Genomic DNA, 24,352 nt, shown 5'->3' with positions numbered 1-24,352 from the left:
TCAACTGAATTACAGGCTCCTGACTTTGGACAGTTGTATAAATAGTTGTGAGTGTTTAACATGTTTGTGAGCACTGAGCCCTCACTCTAATCTAGTACAGAAATGTAAAGAACAAACTGTAAAATTCATTTGCAAAACTCCTATTTAAATCGACCGATATGAGGGCACAAAACAACTAAGGGACGACATCAAAAGTTCAATGAAGGATAAAAAACTTAATTCACATAGTTTTTTCACTGACCCCCACACCCCCACCCCCCCTCTTAACTTAATTTGGGAAAAATTGGTTGACCAATAGGGATATAGGTAAAATCGATTTTAAATTAACGAAACTTGCAGCAATGTTGACCCCCCCCAAACTATTTGATTTAAGTTTTTTTTATCCTACATCGATCTTTTGATTTTGTCCCTAACACAAAGAAACAATAGACACAAATTAAAGCACCAGTATAGGTATACTCACAATAAATGAAATCTAGGTTACCACGTCATATTCTCCGAGTCTTGAGACTAAAGTATTATAAAATTATGATTGCAAATGAAACAACTATCAATCAAAGTTCAAATGAAGTGGATGTAAGCAATAATAGGCTAGTTGCCAGGAAACTATACGGCCTTCAACAATGAGAAAAACCATTACCATAATTGTGATAGATTGTGGAATCATGCAAATGGATGACAAGCATAGTTGTTTTGTCTTAAACGTATATTCTGTCTAAAAATCACCAGTTGTAAACTTGTTGTAAAATAGACTCTAATCAATAGAAACTTTTGATAACGACCCAATCAAGTGTTATTCAGCCAACATTTATTTTCTAACGAGCAAAAAGTGTCTGCAACCAAACAATTCAGTAAACATGTTAAGAAATTAAATACTTGTAAATAGACGTGAAGACAAGAAACTGTGAAACCCATGAAAATATTGTTATAAAACATACCAATCCTACTAGGTTCGAGTTTTCCAATAAGATCAGACTTGCTTTGAACATCCACTTAGTTCGGGATTAATTCTGAGATTTGTAATTACATGTTAGTAAATATATCAAAGGTTTATGTATTAACTTACAACGTACTACTTTGAGCATTGTAATCATGACTCATCCATGTTATCGAGGATTTATATGCTTTTTTATATTACGAGAAAAAAATATCGTCGATATCAAAACTAGTTTAAGATGCATACAACGTAGAAAATTCAAAGCAAAAATGAAGAGGGAAATTGGAATGTCGATATCGAGTCTATATCGTCGATATCGATACCTTCAGATTAACCAGGACAACTTACTTTTAATAATGAGGTAGATAAAGGGTAATTTATAGTAGTTACATGAGTATCGATACGATGTCGTCGATATCTAGACACACTGAAGTACCAGAACAACTGATGAAGTACATGCATGGGGTATTTAGTGATTAAGTAAATAACGATATCGTTGATATCGTCGATATCATATGTACATCGTGTCTTAGACATATCGGTTTTTGTATAAAAGTTATCGCCGACATCATATAATGATTGACTTCATGGGGTAGAAGCGATGTTACAATATTCCTTGTGGTACAACAAGCAACCCTCTTGTCGTCAGCTTTTTTTTTTATTGTTGCACAATGGTGGGCAAACTCGAGATCTAGCAAATAACAAAATACATTTCGCTTTGATGAACCAAAAAAACATGCTTCACACAGTGGCACCGTTTTCGATGTAGATACAAACTTAGTTTGTTTAGGGGTTAGTTGGAAGAATGGCTTAATACAAATTGGAGAAAAGACACTGAAATCATAAATACTTTTCATAAAAGAAGCCAAAAATACACATTTACTGATACATGGATTTATCAAATCTGTTAGTTAACCTTTTATTAAAACTATAGTTAATATAAAGATATGGTATGATGCCAGTGAGACCACTCTGCACTCGATATTTATTTTCAAAAACACACATCAAAATCTTACCTCCCAAAAATAATGCAGTACTTATTCCACCTCCATCAATACTTCAAAATACACACGCACACACACACACATATTCAATTGCATTTAAAATGGTAAACGGAATAAAGGGGATACATCTCGAGATTCCGAAAACTTATTGGTCCGGCACTTTATATACCAGAAAGTTCAAGAAATCAGACATTACAAGTAAAAGTCCGACATTGTATTAAAAAAATAATCTAATGTGTTCTGGATTGACGTGATGTCCGAGCAAGTCTCGGTATCGATAAGACACAAGTGTTTTTTGATCCTATAAACTCACCTCATACGTACATTTGTACCTCTATCATACATCTTATTCTTTTCAAGAACGATGTTTTAATTGGTTTGCTGTCTCAATAACAAAGACCAAACAAGTCATACACGTGTCTTAATTTTTGTTGTTGGGATGTACAAGTACCCAGCCACGTTCACTTGTATTGAAATTTTGTAATATTTGTATTTTTAATCATCTGATGAGTTAAGCCTTTTGATAAACTCATTTTTATAAATTGTTCTTATGCTGTATTGTTACACCACTGTCCCAAGTTAGGGGAGGGTTGGGATCCCGCTAGAATGTTTAACCCCGCCACATTCTCTATGTATGTGCCTGTACCAAGTGTGGAGTTTGTAAATCAATGGTTGTCGTTTGTTTATTTGTTATATATTTGTTTTTCGTTAATTTTTGTGTAAATGAATTAGGCCGTTAGTTTAATCGTTTGAATTGTTTTACATTGTAATTTTTGGGGCCTTTTATAGCTGACTAACTATAGTTTTTAGTTCCGGTGTCACATTGGTTTTTTGTGGAAAATTGTATTATAGGCAATCATACCACATCTTCATTTTTTTTTTTAAATATATATACACGTAGCTTTCGAATAAAAGTACATGATGAGACAGTGACACATCGACACAAAATAAACAAAAGGCATTTAGTGGTCGACAGACAATCTTTAATAAATCAAGAAGAGTTTATATAAAGCAACAGTTATGAACAATCATTCATTTGGAAGTTGATAGGAATAATTTTGAATCATATACTATAGTAGTTACAAATAGAAATAGCGGATTTATTTAAAATTTAAAACAAAAACACAAGTGATAATTTTAATCTGAAAATAAAATATTAAAAATAATAAAAATACTTTATTTTATAACTCAGTCTATATGTATGCAGATTTTCGGTTTAACATCTTAAACATTGATTAATGCAAGTTTCTTTGATGTTAAAAATACCAGATTTAGATTGAGTTACCATCAACCCAAGTAAGTACTACTTTGTTTAACTAACAAACCAGTCTATCGCAGCCTTAGATGTTTTACGTCCTTGAGTTTCATGGATGCCCACAGTCCACTTAGATTTGTCTATTTTCCCAGTAGTCGAAGCGATTAGAAAGTTCCAGTACGGGTTGGATGTAAAAGATACGTTGAATGGACCATTTTTCGAATAACCTATTGATCGAACATGTTGTGCTCCGATGTCTTTTTCATCTTTATTTATTTCGATATTATCTGCATTCAGTACAGATACATGATGACTTTGAGTATGTGATGCTGACTTCACAATGAATCGCACCATTTTACCAGCTTTAACTTCCTGTATTAATGTTGTCTTTGAACCATGTATGGACTTTCCTGATGCACTGTTAGAGAAGACATGTTTCTAAGGTATTGTATCAATAAACCATTTAATTCGCTGTCTGTAGTTGGTTTTCCCGCGACTTGTATGGGATCCTATATTGTATCGAATTGTTTCTACAGCTCCCGTCGTAGCAACATTCTCCCAGTACCAGTCCTGTTCTGTTTTTGTAGTATTCCTCCACTATCTTGGAGAACCGTTGTTTATACAACGTAATAAGTCCACTGCTGTTCTTCAATTTTGGACTGAAACACCACCTAATCGTCTGGGGAGCTACTTATTATTAAAATAAGATATAGATCCTAGAATTAAAATTATTATTATTTTTAATTCCTCTAATGAGATCATTAATCCTCCGTCACTCTCACGGTTATCATATGTATACTCTCACTATACAATTAATTAAATGTTCCTGTCACCCTGTGACACTAAATTGCACTCTGCTTTCACTATATATGTTGCAGTTAAACATGTTAAATAATCAATGTTCCTGTCACCCTGTGACACTATATTGCACCACTGCTATGACCATAGTTATTGTAATGACTTAATCCTATCACTTCTCGCAATGTGTAATGCAAAGCACAGGCCTCTGCTCACGGCCTCAAATTCTTCTTGTCGAGATAGAGGAATTACTTGATATCCTGTACAATCAAGAATCAACGACAACAACTTATCTGACTGTTCAAAAATTGCATCAGTGAGTTTCACATCTTTTACTACCTCAGTGGTTTTTTCATGTAGTGTTTTCAAAAATGGACTTCTTATACTGACAAGAGCAACACATTGAATTAGAAAATGTTTCCTATCCTCAGCACCATTTTGACATAATAAACAGGTAGAGTCTACTTCATACTTATTAAATTTTTGTTTATGGATTTGAAGTAAATAAGTGTCTAACATAAGTCTGCATTTGATACCTGCCCTCTGGATTGCGAAATGTTCAAATTTTGCACTTTTCCATACAAGATGTGGATTATCAAAGGTTAATTGTATATATTGTAAAGATGATTTTTCACGGGCATCCGAATGTATTTTGTTAGTCCAATATGTTTTTACAGCCTTAGATACTAAGTTTTTCCATGAGAATTTTCCTGGTGGTTCTTGTAGAAGTACTGACGAACAGGGAAGATTATATTTCTCCAATAACTGTTGCACATAAGTGAACCAGCTTTTTGAGTTTCTGTCCTTGATAGCTAACTGTCTCTGTGCTAGTTTAAACTCCACTGTATTTGGATTTCTGATAATATTTCCAAATAAATTTAATGTTCTTTTATCAATTTCTGCTTCTATTGGCATCTGGCCAGACAAAAGATAAGTTGCTGAGTCAGCTGTTCTTTCAGGTAGATGCTGAATACGTTTTAATAATTGTTTGAAATAAGATGACAGAGCTTTTATGCCACTGCTGGTGGACGTTTCGTCCCCGAGGGTATCACCAGCCCAGTAGTCAGCACTTCAGTGTTGACATGAATATCAATTATATGGTCATTTTTATAAATTTTCTGTTTTCAAAACTTTGAATTTTTCGAAAAACCGATTTTCTTACCCCAGGAGTAGATTACCTTAGCCGTATTTGGCACAACTTTTTGGAATTTTGGGTCCTCAATGCTCTTCAACTTTGTATTTGTTTGGCTTTTTAACTATTTCGATCTGAGCGTCACTGATGAGTCTTATGTAGACGAAACGCGCGTCTGGCGTATAACATTATAACCCTGGTACTTTTGATAACTATTTACACCACTGGGTCGATGCCACTGCTGGTGGACGTTTCGTCCCCGAGGGTATCACCAGCCCAGTAGTCAGCACTTCGGTGTTGACATGAATATCAATTATATGGTCATTTTTATAAATTTTCTGTTTTCAAAACTTTGAATTTTTCGAAAAACCGATTTTCTTACCCCAGGAGTAGATTACCTTAGCCGTATTTGGCACAACTTTTTGAAATTTTGGGTCCTCAATGCTCTTCAACTTTGTATTTGTTTGGCTTTTTAACTATTTCGATCTGAGCGTCACTGATGAGTCTTATGTAGACGAAACGCGCGTCTGGCGTATAAAATTATAACCCTGGTACTTTTGATAACTATTTACACCACTGGGTCGATGCCACTGCTGGTGGACGTTTCGTCCCCGAGGGTATCACCAGCCCAGTAGTCAGCACTTCGGTGTTGACATGAATATCAATTATATGGTCATTTTTATAAATTTTCTGTTTTCAAAACTTTGAATTTTTCGAAAAACCGATTTTCGTACCCCAGGAGTAGATTACCTTAGCCGTATTTGGCACAACTTTTTGGAATTTTGGGTCCTCAATGCTCTTCAACTTTGTATTTGTTTGGCTTTTTAACTATTTCGATCTGAGCGTCACTGGTGAGTCTTATGTAGACGAAACGCGCGTTTGGCGTATAAAATTATAACCCTGGTACTTTTGATAACTATTTACACCACTGGGTCGATGCCACTGCTGGTGGACGTTTCGTCCCCGAGGGTATCACCAGCCCAGTAGTCAGCACTTCGGTGTTGACATGAATATCAATTATATGGTCATTTTTATAAATTTTCTGTTTTCAAAACTTTGAATTTTTCGAAAAACCGATTTTCTTACCCCAGGAGTAGATTACCTTAGCCGTATTTGGCACAACTTTTTGAAATTTTGGGTCCTCAATGCTCTTCAACTTTGTATTTGTTTGGCTTTTTAACTATTTCGATCTGAGCGTCACTGATGAGTCTTATGTAGACGAAACGCGCGTCTGGCGTATAAAATTATAACCCTGGTACTTTTGATAACTATTTACACCACTAGGTCGACGCCACTGCTGGTGGACGTTTCGTCCCCGAGGGTATCACCAGCCCAGTAGTCAGCACTTCGGTGTTAGAATGAATATCAATTATATGGTCATTTTTATAAATTTTCTGTTTTCAAAACTTTGAATTTTTCGAAAAACCGATTTTCTTACCCCAGGAGTAGATTACCTTAGCCGTATTTGGCACAACTTTTTGGAATTTTGGGTCCTCAATGCTCTTCAACTTTGTATTTGTTTGGCTTTTTAACTTTTTCGATCTGAGCGTCACTGATGAGTCTTATGTAGACGAAACGCGCGTCTGGCGTATAAAATTATAACCCTGGTACTTTTTATAACTATTTACACCACTGGGTCGATGCCACTGCTGGTGGACGTTTCGTCCCCGAGGGTATCACCAGCCCAGTAGTCAGCACTTCGGTGTTGACATGAATATCAATTATATGGTCATTTTTATAAATTTTCTGTTTTCAAAACTTTGAATTTTTCGAAAAAACGATTTTCTTACCCCAGGAGTAGATTACCTTAGCCGTATTTGGCACAACTTTTTGGAATTTTGGGTCCTTAATGCTCTTCAACTTTGTATTTGTTTGGCTTTTTAACTATTTCGATCTGAGCGTCACTGATGAGTCTTATGTAGACGAAACGCGCGTCTGGCGTATAAAATTATAACCCTGGCACTTTTGATAACTATTTACACCACTGGGTCGATGCCACTGCTGGTGGACGTTTCGTCCCCGAGGGTATCACCAGCCCAGTAGTCAGCACTTCGGTGTTGACATGAATATCAATTATATGGTCATTTTTATAAATTTTCTGTTTTCAAAACTTTGAATTTTTCGAAAAACCGATCTTACCCCAGGAGTAGATTACCTTAGCCGTATTTGGCACAACTTTTTGGAATTTGGGTCCTCAATGCTCTTCAACTTTGTATTTGTTTGGCTTTTTAACTATTTCGATCTGAGCGTCACTGATGAGTCTTATGTAGACGAAACGCGCGTCTGGCGTATAAAATTATAACCCTGGTACTTTTGATAACTATTTTATATCACTAATCATTAATCTAACTACTTCAAGTCCATGTATAAGTCTTGGAATTATAAATATACGGATGATATGGATGGATACAGTGGGGTTTAAACCGTTCAGACCGTGGAGGCCAGCTCCCATTAACGCATATGTTGCTTTTCTAGCAGCACTGATCCTTGCGTTGCTAACATTCTTTGTGCCAAACTTTGATGAATTATCTCTTTCTATACCAAGATGCACAGCAGATTGTGATGTTGGAATCTCTTCTGAGTTCATGGTGAATTTCCTAGGTTGTTTGTCATTAAATTGAACCACAGATGATTTTGTTTTGCTTATACAATAATGTTCTTTGTTTGCATAATCCCCTTGTATGTCAAGCATTGCTTGTAGATCCTCCGGGTTGTTTGACACCAGACATACATCATCTGCTACTGTTGGTGTGCCACAATAAATTGGTCCAATATAACTTCCTAGATTCTGAGTCTCTATATGGTCCAACATTGGGTTAATAAAAAGTTTATATGCTGCAGGGGAGGTAACACCACCTTGACGTACCCCTTGATGCTCAGAGAATACCTTTGATAGTTCACTTTCCCATTTGATTTGAGATGTTAAATCTTTATACCATTCTTTGAACATCAGCCATGAGTCACTTTCAATACCACTTTGATGTAGCTTTCGTAGTAGTGAGCTGTGCCAAACTAAGTCGAAAGCCTTCTGGGCGTCAAGAAAGGCAACATATAATGGCCTGTGCATGTCCTGCGCCTCCGCAATTAGTTCATTAAGTATCAGAGCTGCGTTTAGTCCAGATATACCCTTAGTGAAACCCCGCTGTAGTGGGCTCTGTGCATTTTTGAGTGTTTCATCTTTCTTTTCTAGATATAATTTTTCTAGTATTTTGTTTAGAATACTGGTTACAGTTATTTTCCTATAAGAGTTGGGGTCATCTAGTGGTTTCCCTTTTCGCTTAAAAACTGGCGTTGCTATACCAAGTTTGAGTAGATCTAGAATTGAGCATACATGAAATATCATATTGATTAGTTTTGTTACTGCTGATATTACTATTTGGCCTCCGTTCTTTAAATGTTCACTTGTCAAGTTTGCACAATCGGCTGCTTTACCGCTCTTTAAAGTGTTAATCACCTTTTCAACCTGCTCTTCAGTTACAGAATTTTTTTCACTATTTTCAAGATTTGAAATATATGTATCTTCAAACAAGAGACAGTCTAACTCTACTTGGTTGTTATATAGAACATCTTCGTAGTTAGAGCTTGAAGGTGTTGCTAGTTCCTCAAAGTACTCAGCCCACCCTTTCCTTATTGAGTCAGGGTTGTCATAGATACCATTCTTAAATTTCAGTTGTGTTGTTTTTTCCATACCGGTTCTTCGTTGATCATTTACTAACTTAAAGAAGAGTTTTTGGTCACCTTCCCTAGCTGTCATTATATTTTCAAACTTTTGTTTTCTGGCTACCGCTTCTAGTTGCCTCTGAGTTGACCTAAGTTTGCGTTTTCCATTCTTCATGTTTCTAAAATGAATGTTCTCCTGGTCTCTTGGACGACCAGCCATCTTCCACTTCCAAAAATGTTGTTTATTTTCACAACATGCCTTTTTGATTTCATCAGGCCAGTATCTCTTTCAAGGGCGAGATTTTTGCTTATTTGGTTTTGCACATTCCTTAGCTGAAGTGTCTATAATATTACATAGCATTTCTGTGAAGATATTTACATTGCTAATATTATTATCAAGGTTGTCGATGTCAATTAATTGGAGTTTTTCATATAACAATGATTGATACTTTGTTTGATTTACTTTTTCCCAGTTAATCTTTTTAGAATTAATATGGTTGTTTTCTTCAATCTGTTTTGCCGTAATACTAACTTTGACAAGAGCCATCACAGGATCGTGTTGTGAAGTGTTCATATAATCTCTTTCCAGGTTCACAAACTGATTAATGATATGGTGGTTGCTTTGTAATATATAGTCAATTCTTGACGAACATTTCCCACTATGGTGAAAATAAGTGTCACATTCATTACTTTCTGGTATATGAAGTTCAAATTCATGGATAAAATCTAAAAACAACTTGTCTCTCCGACTCAAATTTTCCTTCATTATTGAGGCATTTACATCACCAGCTATTATTATATCACAGGTAGGCTTGAATTTATATATTATTTCCCCTATTTCCTCTAAAACAGCTTTGAACTCATCATCTGCATTTTTCGAACCGCTACACGGCATATATATACCAATAATTATGAGTGGTTTAGTCCTACAGTTTAGTTTAACTACTGTGACTCGACTGCTACCATCGTGTTGTTCCTCTATAGCATGAGCAATATTGTTCTTATAGCAAATAGCTGTACCCCCTTTCCCTCTAGGACGTTGCGATGGAGGCAGAGGATCTGCATCATCAACACACTTAACGAAACAGCTGTAACCTGGTAAAAAATCCTGTATTTCAAATTTTTCAAAATTGTAGAGCCAATGTTCCTGAAGTATTATGATGTCCCCCATATTTGACAGTTTATCTAAATACGGTTTACTGCTGCGGAAGCATTCAATGTTGTATGACATAATGCTGAGCGTACAATCGGCATTTGTGTCGCATATGATCTCATTTGCAGGGTCGGTTGGTGCATTATTGGCATCGATATAGGAACTCTCTGAGTGGTTGTTGGTTGTATCCACGGTGGTTTCATTTGAGTCATTCCTGTCGCTAAAAAATGATGATTATTGTTTGGGTATGCCATGTTTGACTGATTTGAGCACTGCGGTATGTTAGTAGCTTGGGTGTAAGTTGCCGAGCTGAAGGAACTTTGCGTTGGATGAATTTCTGATGATTGCATGATTGGAGTTTGAGTTAACGATGCATTCAAGTTACAGTTTTGATCTATTACTGTATCGGATAGACAGTTAGTGACTTGACAACTCGGAGAAGCAGTGTGTGAAGCGGGTTCTTTTGACTTCTTTATATTGTGAGATTTAGCCTTCTTATTGTTACGTTTCTTTGTATGTGACTGGTTCATTGAACTCAATGTTTCTAGTTTCTCCATACGAATGCTGACTTTTAAGTTTTCATGCTCAAGTTGTCTTATACGCTGTTCATGAAGCAGTAAATTAATATCATTTGAGCTATCTATATGTTGAGATGTTTGTTGATCCGAGGTTATTTTTGGATTGTTATCCTGCATCAAAAGTATCTTTGTTTTGAGGTTTCTATTAGAGTCTTCCATTTCTTTTAATTTTAATTCTAAACTAGCAATGTACGTTTTTTTGGTAGATAGCTGACTTTTATATTGTGCTAGTTCAGTTTCCACTTTTCTTAATTTTGTAGCATGTTCTCGAGTTTCTTTCGTTTTCTTATCAATATCTCTTTTACAATTTTCATGACCCAAATGTGGAAGTAGAGAAGGACAAGTTAGTGTCTCTTTATGGTTCTGTGTTAATAATGTTAGCTGTCCTAAGTTATCTAGAGTGTTCCTTCTAGGCTGAGGTGTTTGTTTTTCCAAGTAAGAACATATACCTGTGTGTGAAGTATTCATAGGCTGGTCTATATGATTTTGTGATACATGTATAGTGCCCCTTTTTTCTACATTTTGACGATTTTCGGAAGTCAATGATGTGTTCTGGCTTACTTTTTCACTGATTTGATTATCAATTTGGCAGCCTTGCTTTTCAGAATGATTTGTGGTTTGGATATCTTGAAACATATTGGAAGTGTTTTGCTTTCCTGTACTTACATACAAGGTTTTCAATTTCGTGACTTCATCATCATCAGAGACGATGTTATCTCCACCTCTACCTGGTTCAAGGTCCACAAAATCTTGTAATTGTGCGCAGCTATTGCATGTAAAAAGTTCAGTCGAGCTAGTTTCAAATTGTATAATTTCAGAGTCTGTTAATTTTAGGCAGACATAGTGATACCAGTTAAGCCAGCTTGCACATTCAACAGCTCTTTCGTCGCAATATGTAAAGCAGATCGGGCATATAGCATAGCCTTCCGCTTGGTTGGTATTGTTTTGTGATATATATTTATCTAGGTGTACAACTTGTTTATCTACATTGACACTTTTGCTCTCATTAGAATCATTCCGATTTTCCTTTAAAGTCATGAATTGTTCACAGGCAGACCTAATTTTGTCATTCAGAGATTTAAGTTCTTTATTCTTACTCATAATTTTGGTGATTTCAGGTGCTAAATCAGTCACAAATAGTTCAGTTTGTTGCCCATTTATCATAACACGTGAGGTAGTGTGATAACAGTTTATTCTGTATGCTTGTTTTCTGTGGGGTCGAATTGAGATTGACTCTTCAACGATGAGACCTTGTCGGTCTTGTTTGGTGGTTGTTGTTGTGTTCAGTTTCGCAACAATGAGGCTGCCATTCAGAGCAGATTTAAATTGTTCATAAGCCCCTGCAGTAAATGTTAGAATAATGTTGTAAACTTAACCTCCGTTTCTACATCTAATGCTCTATTTGATGCATCGATTTTGCGTGATACAGCTTTTAAAAGGTTGGTTGTGTATGGCACAGGTTTTTGTATTGTTCCTGATTGTTTAGATTGTACACTTTGATCATTTGTTGATAAGCTGTTTCTATTTCGTGTTGTATACCTTGTGCTAATTGTTCGTTCACAACTTAATTCATTACAACCACTATTTCTTGCTTTTATTTCCTTTGTCATGTTCAATATGAGTGACTGAGGATTATGTGATCTCCAGAGGTCAATGACGGTTAAAACATCTATTAAAATTATTCGGATATTTTATATAGTCAATAAAAACACAAATGATAAATACAAATGTTTATATATACAGGTTACTGGCGTCGGAATGAAATGTCTTACCACTATTTGACACATGTCCTAAAACCTGCGCTGTCACGTGCCCATTTCTAATAATCAATTCATCGGCTTCAATGAGGTAACCTGAATGATAATGCAGTCTTACTCGCTTTCCATTTAAAATCGCTGATCGTAAATAATCTAATGAACCATCGATCGGTTTGCCATGTTCGTCGTGTTTATATGCCAAAGACCAACAAGTGTCGGCCAACCATTTCACTGGTAATTAATTTATCGGAATTATGACCTCGATCTGTATGTTCACCTATGCTCCATCTTGATATATCACGTGATCCGTCTGTTGACCAAATTGTAAACCACCAGTAAACATTCTTCTGAAACTCAATGTAATTAGAAACGCTAGTTTGGCTTACATGCCAAAGATGAGTACCAGATACAAACGATTTTTTCTTGTTGTAATGTAAATTTGTGAACTCGACAGCATAACCTCTTCTAGCATCTACTCCATGAATTTCTGCACCATGCCTGATAACGTTTATTAAGTTGTTTACATTACCACAGTATGGGAACCCACTCTCAGTTGTACAAAGAACTGGTTTCGCCGGAGTCGAGTCACAACTTAAATGCCTAAAACACAAAGATGAAAATTGACTTGCTAAGTTTGGTATTTTTGGACTTGTGCCATGTGCGTTTTCATTGCCTGATAATTATTATGATTTTTATCGAACTATAAAAGAACAGAAAAAAAAAACGAAAGTTAATTATAAAGACAAGGGGATGAGTGGTATAATTGTCAATGAGAAAACTATTCACCAAAGTTCATATGAAGTGAACGCAAGCCTTCAACACTGAGTAACCAAATCCATACTGTATGGTCGGCAATTGAAGGCCCGACGTGAAAATATGGAGAAAACTAATGGCGTAATTTAAAGGCGCATTCTTGGTTTCAGTCATTCCCATTAGCATATATCAAATATTGAAAAGTTGTATAGTTGCCAATGAAAAAACTACCTAATAGAGTTCAAATGACATTATTAAACCAAAAAAAATAAAATAAAAAAAAGACAATAAAACAAATCAACAATGAAATTCCCCACAAGTCTAACAAAAATGTGGAATCTACAGCTTGCCTTTGTTAGTCTTGCATGATTTTTAATTTTAGTTTCTTTTGTGTATTTCGGAGATTAGTATGAAGTACATTATCAATTTAGTATACATTTATGTTTAGGGGCCAGCTGAAGCATGCCTCCTGGTGTGGGATTTTCTTGCTGCATTGAAGACTCAGTGGTGGCATTCGGCTATTATATCTGCTCTTTGGTCGGGTTGTTGTTTCTTTGACACAATTACAATTTCTATTCTCAATTTTATGTTTACATGTAAGATGCAATACTTTGTTATATGATTTCTTACTCATTCGTGTATGGTTCATATATATGTACCTTGCAAACCATTGTATGTTGTATTTAACTTTACTTTCCGACGGCGATTTATGGACTCCTACGAACCAACGGGACATATGCACATTGCCTGTTGTACACACATTCAGAAACCACCAATATACATTAGATTGATGCGAATCAAATCCCCCTTTACTGATATGAAAAAGTGCCTGTGCGCAAATTTCACCGTTCAAAGCATAGACGTTTTGTGTATCAGTTGAATAAAGTTCGTTCAATATAATTCGAATCTTTGAACCAGAAACTACAGCATGGCGAAGATCCTCTTTACTACCAGATAAAACGTTTCCATTCTTGTCTCCCTCCAAAACTTTTAGCCATTTACTATCACACGACACTATAAATATTAAAAAAAAACACCATGTAAATGCAAAAAAAAGGACTCGTTCACTGAATTTATTTTAGAATAAAAACTGCATATATATTTGCAACGTATAAATCAATCTGTCAAGAAATCTTACTACTGATTGTTCCAACGTACTAGTAATCTAGCCAAGATAAATCACAACATGCAGGGCAAAAGTCAATGTGGCTCAAGTTAGATTCGATGCAGGTGTATTTTACTGACTGAGATTCGGGTCGATGCTAAATTTGGAGACACATCGTTCAATAGCTCTTGCTCATCGAACAGGACAGGGTCTTTTCTTTTAAGTAACTGTCGAATGTTTTGACGAATTTATAAAAGTCTTCTTTTTATTGTAAAAAAAATGCCATTCGTAACATGGTTCTGTGATTGCTTTGAATTCCTTACTCTCTTTGACACTTAGACATCACATGTTATGATATATATATGTTTGTATGTTTGTGTATAACAAATTTGTATTGTCTTGGTATCAATTCTGTAATTTTGGATTTTAAACCAATACAAATTACTTACTTACTTACTTACTTACTTACATGTTATAGGCAGTTCCTTAAAAATGTATACTTTATCTCTTAAAAAAACCGTCCATACTTGCAAAAATAGTCAATGATACAAACAGAAAGAACCATGACATATGTTAATGATTTGATCGTTTATTTTCTCAACCTAGCTAACCTCATTTGAATAAAATCAAGATGAACCTCCTTCATATTCGTCGGATTATTCTACAATAAAAGGACAATGGGAGATAACTCAAATTACTCTTAAAAATAAAAAACTACAAAAATGTAAATATGAAAAATAAAAAAAAGATGCTTACATTTATTAACCTTTGTCGAACCAAATTGATACGATTTCACTTCTCCCGTAAATATTGTCACCAAAACAATCAGAAGAAAATAGTCTTTCATTTCCATATATGATAACCGTTGAAAAGATTCTACAAATAAATATGACATAGTATTGTGTATATTGATAATGTAATACTGAAAGATATGATAGTATTTTAATACTTCTATTATGATATGAAATTACATAATGGCGAAACATGCAGTTTTGGTATACTGAAAACAAGCACTTACCGTATACTTCAAGTATCTGTACGTACTCGGACTGTCAGTTTATCATGATAGTTTAAAACGTGTTTCATGTATTGACATTTGACTCAAATTACTTTGTTTTCCTAGAAATAATACACGTATTTTTCCTTGGAATTCTTTAAAAAAAATAATTGTAAACTAATATCTGAATATTAGAAAATATTTGTATTGATTGTTTTTATTTAAATAAGCGATTTTGTTTTTCAATATTTATTGATCTGGCCTTCACCTAGTAATTTCATGGTTGTAATATTAATCATGACAACGGTCTTTTTTTTTAAAATTGTTTCACATTTTGACATACTGTGGTATTTTAAAGCTTATAAAAACACAGTGACGGATTCGATCATTATTAAAGGCAACATGATTACCTACCAGTAACTGTTCAATTATTTGTCATATCTTTTCTACTAAAATGACAAGGTCCGATTTGTTAACCAGGCATGACGTTATGACTGATCTAAGACTTCGTTTTTGACAGTCAGGTAGTTTAAAAATTGTCCACCATCAATAAATAACAAGTTCAAGGTCTAGTCGGATACCTTAACCAATAGACGAACGGACGGTACAGACCAGAAAACATAATGCCCATAAAGTTATTTTAGTCTTAGATACATATGATATTTTTTATTAGTTGTCATTGGCTTTTAATTAGCTGTCAGTAATTGCAAGTACCCTCAGATCTGTACTGAGGCCTGTATTTTTCTTCACGTCCTTTGTAGATCAGTGATATATCACTAGAAGTATATATATAGAGAATAATACATGGCAAAATCAGTATCATATGTCGTATCATCCCGAGACATCAATATCAGCCCAAGGGCCTTTAGGCCCGAGGGATGATATTGGTCGAGGGTGATACGGCATGTGATACGGATTTTGCCATGTATTATACGCTTTATCATATGTTTCAACAGAAGTGTATTATATGAACTGTTTTCTGATCCATATATAGCACTGGGTGACCTTCAGTTCTACTTTTGTCTTGTTTCAAAGGCCTATTAAAAAGAACTGCTCAATTACTAATCCGAAGCACCTTACAATTTGCGTGCTGTTGTTTTAAAAATATTCTGTTTATTTTTGAATTTTTTATAGTTGCATTTTAATAGTGTGCCAAAAATTATGAAAACTTGACGTTCGTGAAGTCACATAAAATATGAAAACGACGTTCGTGACGTCACATACCAAACAATGACGTCATTACAGGAAAAGATTGAGGAAAATTTTTCTTAAGCAAAAAAAAACCAAAACTGACTTTATGTTAAAAAAAAAAAAAAAAAAAAAAAAAAGTAGGGGTGTGATAAAGGGTAGGGGTGTGATAAAGGGTATGCGATAAAGGGTGCGCATCAAAGTTGCGCGATATGGATTATACAGCAGGCTATTTATCACATATGCAAAACTACTGTATTTACTACTAAACATATGATAAATAGAGAATAATACATGGCAAAATCCGTATCACATGTCGTATCATCCCGAGACATCAATATCAGCCCGAGGGCCTTTAGGCCCGAGGGATGATATTGGTCGAGGGTGATACGGCATGTGATACGGATTTTGCCATGTATTATACGCTTTATCATATATTTCAACAGAAGAGTATTATAGTATATGAACTGTTTTCTGATCCATAGCACTGGGTTACCTTCAGTTCTGCTTTTGTCTTGTTTCAAAGCTTTAAAATAACTGCTCAATTATTTATACGAAGCACCTAGGTTACCTTACAATCTGTTGTTTTGAAAATATTTTGTTTATTATTGTATATATTTAAGTGTTTTGTATTTTTTATAGTTGCATTGAGCGTGCCAAAAAATATGTTGTAAAAACTTGATGTTCGTGACGTCACATACAATATGAAAACTTGATGTACGTGACGTTACATACCAAACAATGACGTCATTCCAAAAAAATACCTATTTTCCGAAAAAAAATTCTTAAGCAAAAAATAACCCTACAAACTGACTTTAGTTAAAAAAAAAAAAAAAAAAAAAAAAAAAGGTATACGATACGGGTTTTACCATGCGATACGGGGTATGCGATACGGGTTTAGCCATGCGATACGGGGTATGCGATACAGGGTAGGTGATACAGACTGGAAAAAAGAACCTTTATTGGATATACAAAATAGCTGTATTTTGTACTAAATATATGATAAAAGGTTTTATCATATATTTAGTACAAAATACAGCTATTTTGTATATCTAATAAAGGTTCTTTTTTCCAGTCTGTATCACCTACCCTGTATCGCATACCCCGTATCGCATGGCTAAACCCGTATCGCATACCCCGTATCGCATGGTAAAACCCGTATCGCATACCTTTTTTTTTTTTTTTTTTTTAAACTTAATAAGTCAGTTTTTTTGGGGTTTTTTTTTTGCTGAAGAATATTTTTTCTATTAAATTTTTTTTTTTTTTTTAAACATTAAAAAAAAAAAAAAAAAAATATTAAAAAAAAAAATTAAAAAAAAATAGGTCATTTTTTTAATGACGTCATTGTTTGGTATGTAACGTCACGAACATCCAGTTTTTACAACAATTTTTTTTGCACACTAAATGCAACTATAAAAAATACAAAACACTCAATAATACAATAATAAACAAAATATTTTCAAAACAACAGATTGTAAGGTAACCTAGGTGTTTTGTATAAATAATTGAGCAGTTATTTTAAAGCTTTGAAACAAGACAAAAGCAGAACTGAAGGTAACCCAGTGCTATGGATCAGAAAACAGTTCATATAATATAAAACTCTTCTGTTGAAATATATGATAAAGCGTATAATACATGGCAAAATCCGTATCACATGCCGTATCACCCTCGACAAATATCATCCCTCGGGCCTAAGGGTCCTCGGGCTGATATTGATGTCTCGGGATGATACGACATATGATACGGATTTTGCCATGTATTATTCTCAAACCATCAAGTTGAATATAGTCCATCACCAACTATATATACATTTATAAACATCATGTACAGTCTTAAACAGCATGTACAGTCTTAACCATCATGTACAGTCTTAAACATCATGTACAGTCTTAAACATCATGTACAGTCTTAAACAAACATTGTTTATGTACAGCATACAAACGTTTCCAATAGGTGCCTTGAATATGGCGATGTTAAACTTGTGTGAGCGGTCAACCCTCCCCTTAACCTGCGACAATGAATCCGAATAAGAGATATAAGCCAAATTCTACATGTTACCCCTATGTTCTATTTTTAGCCATCTCTGTTGGTTGGACGCATTACTGGACACACTTTTTTTAAACTAGATACCCCAATGATGATTGTGGCCAAGGTTGGTTTAATTTGGTCAAGCAGTTTCAGAGTAGAAGATTTTTGTACAAGTTAACGACGACGGATGACGCACGACGACGGATGACGCACGACGACGGATGACGGACGACGGACGCCAAGGGATGAGAAAAGCTCTATTGGCTCTTCAGGCCAGGTGATCTAAAAAGGAAATCAGAATGTCATACATTTTTTTTAACTATTAGTTGAAAGGTTGTGTATTTCGTACTATATTTCGGCGCCCCCGAGTTCACAAGAAGTTTGATGTAGCTCGCATCTCGTAATCTATCGTTTTCAAGTATTTCCAGATTATAAGATTTCACTGAAGTTAAAAGGGTTCGATAATTACAATTTCAAGTACTCTTCAACTGCCATCTTTAATTTAAGTTTTGTTTGAAAATAATATCGTTCAAACTTAAAGTCCAAACAACATAACATCTAAATGAAATTTTTACAACGCGTGCATAATAAGGTTAGACAGGTATGTTGAATGATTCAATTTGATTTCAAATACCACCTATAAAGAAAACATAAACTTTCTATTTAGATGTGTTAGCATACTTGTAGTACCTAGTTTCCATATTAAATCGCCTTTATTTGCAAGTATTTGTATTCGAGTCAAGAACAATTTTAAACATACTTAATCAAATAGATTGTTTTTATTTTATTGAGAGAAAAAAAAACCATCTATCAAATGAGCAATATAAATTTATACAAAAAAGTTAATGAAATAATATAATACTTGCACGCTAAACCGCATAAATAGTTTGAATAGAAGAAATAAGTCCTAATATATATATAAAAGAAATAATATTTACTGATTTTACAAAAACGTAAAAGAAATGATTTCAAAACTTCAAAAGAAAAAAATAAACACATTCTAATTTTCAAATAGTGAGGGTCTATAATTTCTACGTACGGTACCTAAATCGCAAATTTGTCATGTAACTTAATTGTGCCTTTGCTTGTCTTGCTGCACTCATTTGTAAATACACCAAATCAAAGAGATTGTTTCATAAAGTTTATTGAGAGAGAGAAAAACAACTATCAAATGCACAGAATAAATTTTAATAATAAAGTGATGAAATAATTTAATTCTTTATTATACACTAAACCGCATAAATGGTTTAAAAAGAAGAAAAACGATATTTAAACACGAATTAATATGTACGGTTAAATCAAAGACGTTTCATAAATTATTTTAAAACTTGAAAAGAAATATTTCTAAATAAAAAATAAACACCTTCTAATTTCAAATGGGAGATCCATAATTACTACTTTAAAAACCATTTAGTCGTGTGATGTAATTGCTTTTAAGGTGGTATGGGTGTGTTTCAGCATCTTAGATTGTAAAAAAACACAGAACCTAAGGTCCAGATTTTCTATCAATTTAGCAAGATTTGAGACAGGAATGCAGACATTCAATATGAATTTCATTTAAAAGAACCAATGTATATAAGTATTACTTATTAGTATTAATATTTTAACATGAGTAGATTATTTTTCGTTGTTTTTAAATGTTTTTTAAATTGGCATTTTAAGGGGAGGTCACTCTAAACCAGTGCATTTTCTGAAGGAATCTACATGGAATTTTTCTATCTTGCATTTTAGCTGTAAAAAACGTACGGTGACCCTATCTTTTGCTATTGATATTCAATGCATTGTCTAAAAGCTATATTTTCCTAATTTATTTTATTATTCTATTACTTTGTTTAGTTTTTAATAACAAAATATATATTTTTTTCTGTTTACTAGTAATCCATACACAATGAGTCATTTTGTCACAACCTGTGGGGTGAGAAAATGGGCGGTGACCTAACATTTTAAGTATATGTTTTAACATGTATCAATAGATACTACGTTTTGGCAAAGTATGAACAAATTTTATCATTTTTATTTTAGACTCCCATACCACCTTAAGTGACTGTCCTGCTGTAGTTAAAATTAAAGCACTCAGTACTTAATTAGATTAAAAGCCATAAAAATTAGAAGATATGGTATAATTGACAATGTACATCCTATGAATTCATTGTAAGTTGCATAGTCCCGTAATTGTTTTACTATCAATTTTTATTTTGGTTTCGGAAGATACATGTTTATTTTTTCTTCTATATGTGTTACGTTAGTTAAAAAAATATATTAGCACCTAGTAGAAATGGCATGAATATTGCAATTGCCAGATGGGACCAACGTCCGTAGATGTTAGCAAATATTAAAAGCTTGGACATGGATTACATGAGCAATGACAAATGAAACTGTAGTTATTGCAGGCATGCTGTGAATTGAACATGTATCGTATATTACATGATTCAACATTATTGTATAATCATTACCACAGCATACTGCTGGTCGAAAACCAAGCAATCAAATATGTTAAAACGGATTAGATAAAAAGAAAAATATAATGAATTGAAAAGCTAGGATGTTTAGTCATTACATAGTACGTTTTAAGAATAACCCCATTTTATCAAGTGTATCCGGCCTGATTACTCATTACTGTAATCTTAATTCAAAAACAGTGGCAAACAAATAAATAAAGTTACGTAGCAACCAATACTTTACTTCAAACGTTAATCTTGTACAAAAAATGTAACAAATTATTTGGTTAGACGTGAACGATTTGGTTTTATGATCCGAATATAAGAAAGAACTGTTCAATTATTTTATATCTACCAATGTCATATATCACTTTTGAGAGCCGTGGTGTAGTGGTTAGTGCATCGGACTACTAACACAAAGGTTCCTGGTTCGATTCCCGTTTGGGATGAAAATTTCAGGAATTCAATTTTCGGCTTTCCCTTGACACCATTTGCGAGTATGGTCTTGAGGAAACGATGATAGTCCGTCGGACGGGGACGACAAATGGCTGACCCGTGTTAAGAGAGAGCCATATCTCTTGCACGTTAAAGACACCCTTGTAGATTTCGAAAAAGAGTAGGCTAATGCCGCTACAAGGCAGCACTCGCACCCGCAAAGTGGAAAGGGACTTATATAAGTTGAAAAACTTGTTTCCCAATCCACTATAAATAAATATGTTTAAACTAATCACTTTTGTACCAAAAATAATCAATATCTCATCTAACATATAACTGGATGAAAGGGTTTCTGTGTGAATTAAAGAGTTTATTTTTCCTTTCGACTAAACTTCAATTTTGTATTTGTGAAAGAAGGAACATAATATAATACTCTCTTCAAATACAAAATAACAAACGCTCCTAACGACTCATCAGTTTAAACATATTTATTTATAGTGGATTGGGAAACAAGTTTTTCAACTTATATTAATCACTTTCCACTTTGCGGGTGCGAGTGCTGCCTTATAGCGACATTAGCCTGCTCTTTTTCGAAATCTACAAGGGTGTCGTTAACTTATTGACATATGCCCTACATTTTATTTTAATTATAGAGATATGGCATCGATGCAAGCCTGTCAAATTATCAACAAAATGGAGAAATGAATTTTAAGTGGGTTGTCTACTGTACCCCCCTGTTTTTACATTTTCACCTATTATGTCTACCATGTCTACTTGTTTGTTTTACTCCCATATCGTTGTCAATATAATCATTTATTTTACAAATGAGAGGGTAAGCTAGCTATAAAATCAGATTTAATCAACCATGTTCGTGATAAGAAAATGCCTGTACCAAGTCAAGAATATGACAGTTGTCCATTCGTTTGTTGTGTTTAAGTTTTTGATTTTGCCATTTGATTAGGGACTTTCCGTTATAAATTCTCCTTCAGAAATATCAGTCCTCCTGTTTCAATTATTGTCCGCGTGCTACTATTTAAAAGGGGGTTATGCCCCTTGAAAATATTTATTATGTCGTCGAAAAATGCCTTGTAAGCGATCTAACGAGTACACGTTTTGCCATTTGTTTTATGATTGTCATATCTAAGAACTTTGTTCTTTTATTAGATATGAAACATCATAGTTCGTTTTCTATTTTTTGTAAACATTTTGATTATGGGAACTCAGCCAAACCATCAATTTTATTTGAAACGAATATTTCTTTGTAGATCTTAATTGTGTAGTAAGAATGCAGTTTTTATCTTTACAGGCGATAAACTGTAATTTGACAATGATAAACAATGGCAACACTGTGCATCACATATCCAGGGTCCTAGTTACGTCTTCAACAATTGGACTTAGCCGGATAAAACATACATGACATAGGAAGACAACTAGAAGAAGGGATTAGGTTAGATAAGATAAATACACAGGTGAAAAGTAATTAAACTCAAAATGAGGCATATATCGTATTACATGATCCAAACAGTATATAACAATGATAGTCGGACAGCTATATATATTAAAAGAAGTTTAAATAAAGGCAACAGTAGTATACCGCTTTTCAAAACTCATAAATCCGACAAATCAAAATCGGGGAAACAAACTAAAACTGAGGGAAACGCATTAAATATAAGAGGAGAACAACGACACAACATTAAAATGTAACACACACAGCAACGGACTAAGCATTAGACAAAATCCTATGAAAATAACAAATATAACATAGAAACCAAATACATGAATTTGGGATCAATTCAACAAAATAAGTGTAACAATACTAAAGGAAGAAATCATACTCAAATCAATGTCGACACCATAAATACATAGCAGGTATGAGGAAATGTATCCATATACACAAATATATATATATACTTCATCATTTTACGCTTTAATGTCATACTCATGATCATTCGAACCAAAATGTTGACCTTGTGCAGTAACAAAAGTTAGGTTGTATACAAAATTCATATGCATTGAATACAATGATTCAACCATCGTAGTCGTGTCTCACACTTTTAAATTGCAAACATATTTGAATCATAATAAGTATTTACATAATACCGAATACCAATGTGAATTCATAAAGAGCATGAAGAGGGTAGTCCATATTTAAAACCATTCAAACTTCAATTGGTTTTCTTTTTCGTTATTGCTTTGGAACTATCCGTTATTTTTGGACTCATTTTAGATTGACTATCCATTTGATATTTATCGCCTATCATTTTGTTTTATACTATACCAAACAACAGAACAAACAACTGTCATTTCCCTGACTTCTTACATATAATAGCATACAGATAACCTTTTATTTGTCTATTAATGTAACCCGACTTTAAGTTAATATAAAAAAAGGAGATGTGGTATAATTGCCAATGAGACAACTATCCACAAAAGACCAAAATGACACAAACATTAACGATTAAAGGTCACCGTACGGCCTTCAACAATGAGCAAAGCCCATACCGCATATAGTCAGCTATAAAAGGCTCCAATAAGACAATGTAAAACAATTTAAACGAGAAAACTAACGGCCTTATTTATGTAAAAAAAAAAATGAATTAAAAACAAATATGTAACACATAAACAAACGACAACCACTGAATTACAGGCTCCTGACTTGGGACAGGCACATACATAAATAATGTGGCGGGGTTAAACATGTTAGCGGGATCCCAACCCTCCCCCTAACCTCGGACAGTGGTATAACAGTACATTATAAGAACGAACTATAAAAATCAGTTGAAAAAGGCTTAACTCATCAGATAGACAAAAAATACATTTTAAAACTGATTTCAAATATATTATTTATCATATATTTCCTTCACCTTCATGGCAAAGAAGATGAAATGGAAGTAAATAATTTCATTTATTTGATAACAACTTAAATGCAGTTTTGCATGTACAAATCTATTTTAAACTTTATTTAAAAGGTAATTTATCAATTGCGATATTTATGCTTTTTTGTAGATTGCTATTTTGGATTGAAATTTCATCTCAACTTTTGATGTGCATATAAGAAAAAAATGTAAACCCTTTTAAGGGAAGACGCGGATCACAAGGGAATATACAATCAACGATCTCTACTGAAAAATGAA

The 24,352-nt window shown here is 34.0% G+C and overlaps 1 protein-coding gene across 1 annotated transcript; it reads right to left on the bottom strand.

Annotated features, from left to right (window-relative positions):
- Positions 1 to 12,272: 12,272 nt before the first annotated feature.
- Positions 12,273 to 15,227, bottom strand: LOC134728319 (uncharacterized). The gene is made up of 4 exons (XM_063592890.1): positions 15,151 to 15,227; positions 14,889 to 15,008; positions 13,687 to 14,041; positions 12,273 to 12,874 (listed from the first exon to the last, which is right to left on the bottom strand). Exons 2-4 carry the CDS (start codon positions 14,983 to 14,985, stop codon positions 12,466 to 12,468), a joined length of 861 nt encoding a protein of 286 aa, XP_063448960.1. The 5' UTR covers positions 14,986 to 15,008; positions 15,151 to 15,227; the 3' UTR covers positions 12,273 to 12,465.
- Between the last annotated feature and the right edge of the window lie 9,125 nt (positions 15,228 to 24,352).

This window comes from Mytilus trossulus, chromosome 8 (genome assembly GCF_036588685.1).
Source record: "Mytilus trossulus isolate FHL-02 chromosome 8, PNRI_Mtr1.1.1.hap1, whole genome shotgun sequence".
Classification (NCBI taxonomy): domain Eukaryota; kingdom Metazoa; phylum Mollusca; class Bivalvia; order Mytilida; family Mytilidae; genus Mytilus; species Mytilus trossulus.
This window is presented reverse-complemented; position numbering and strand designations above follow the sequence as displayed.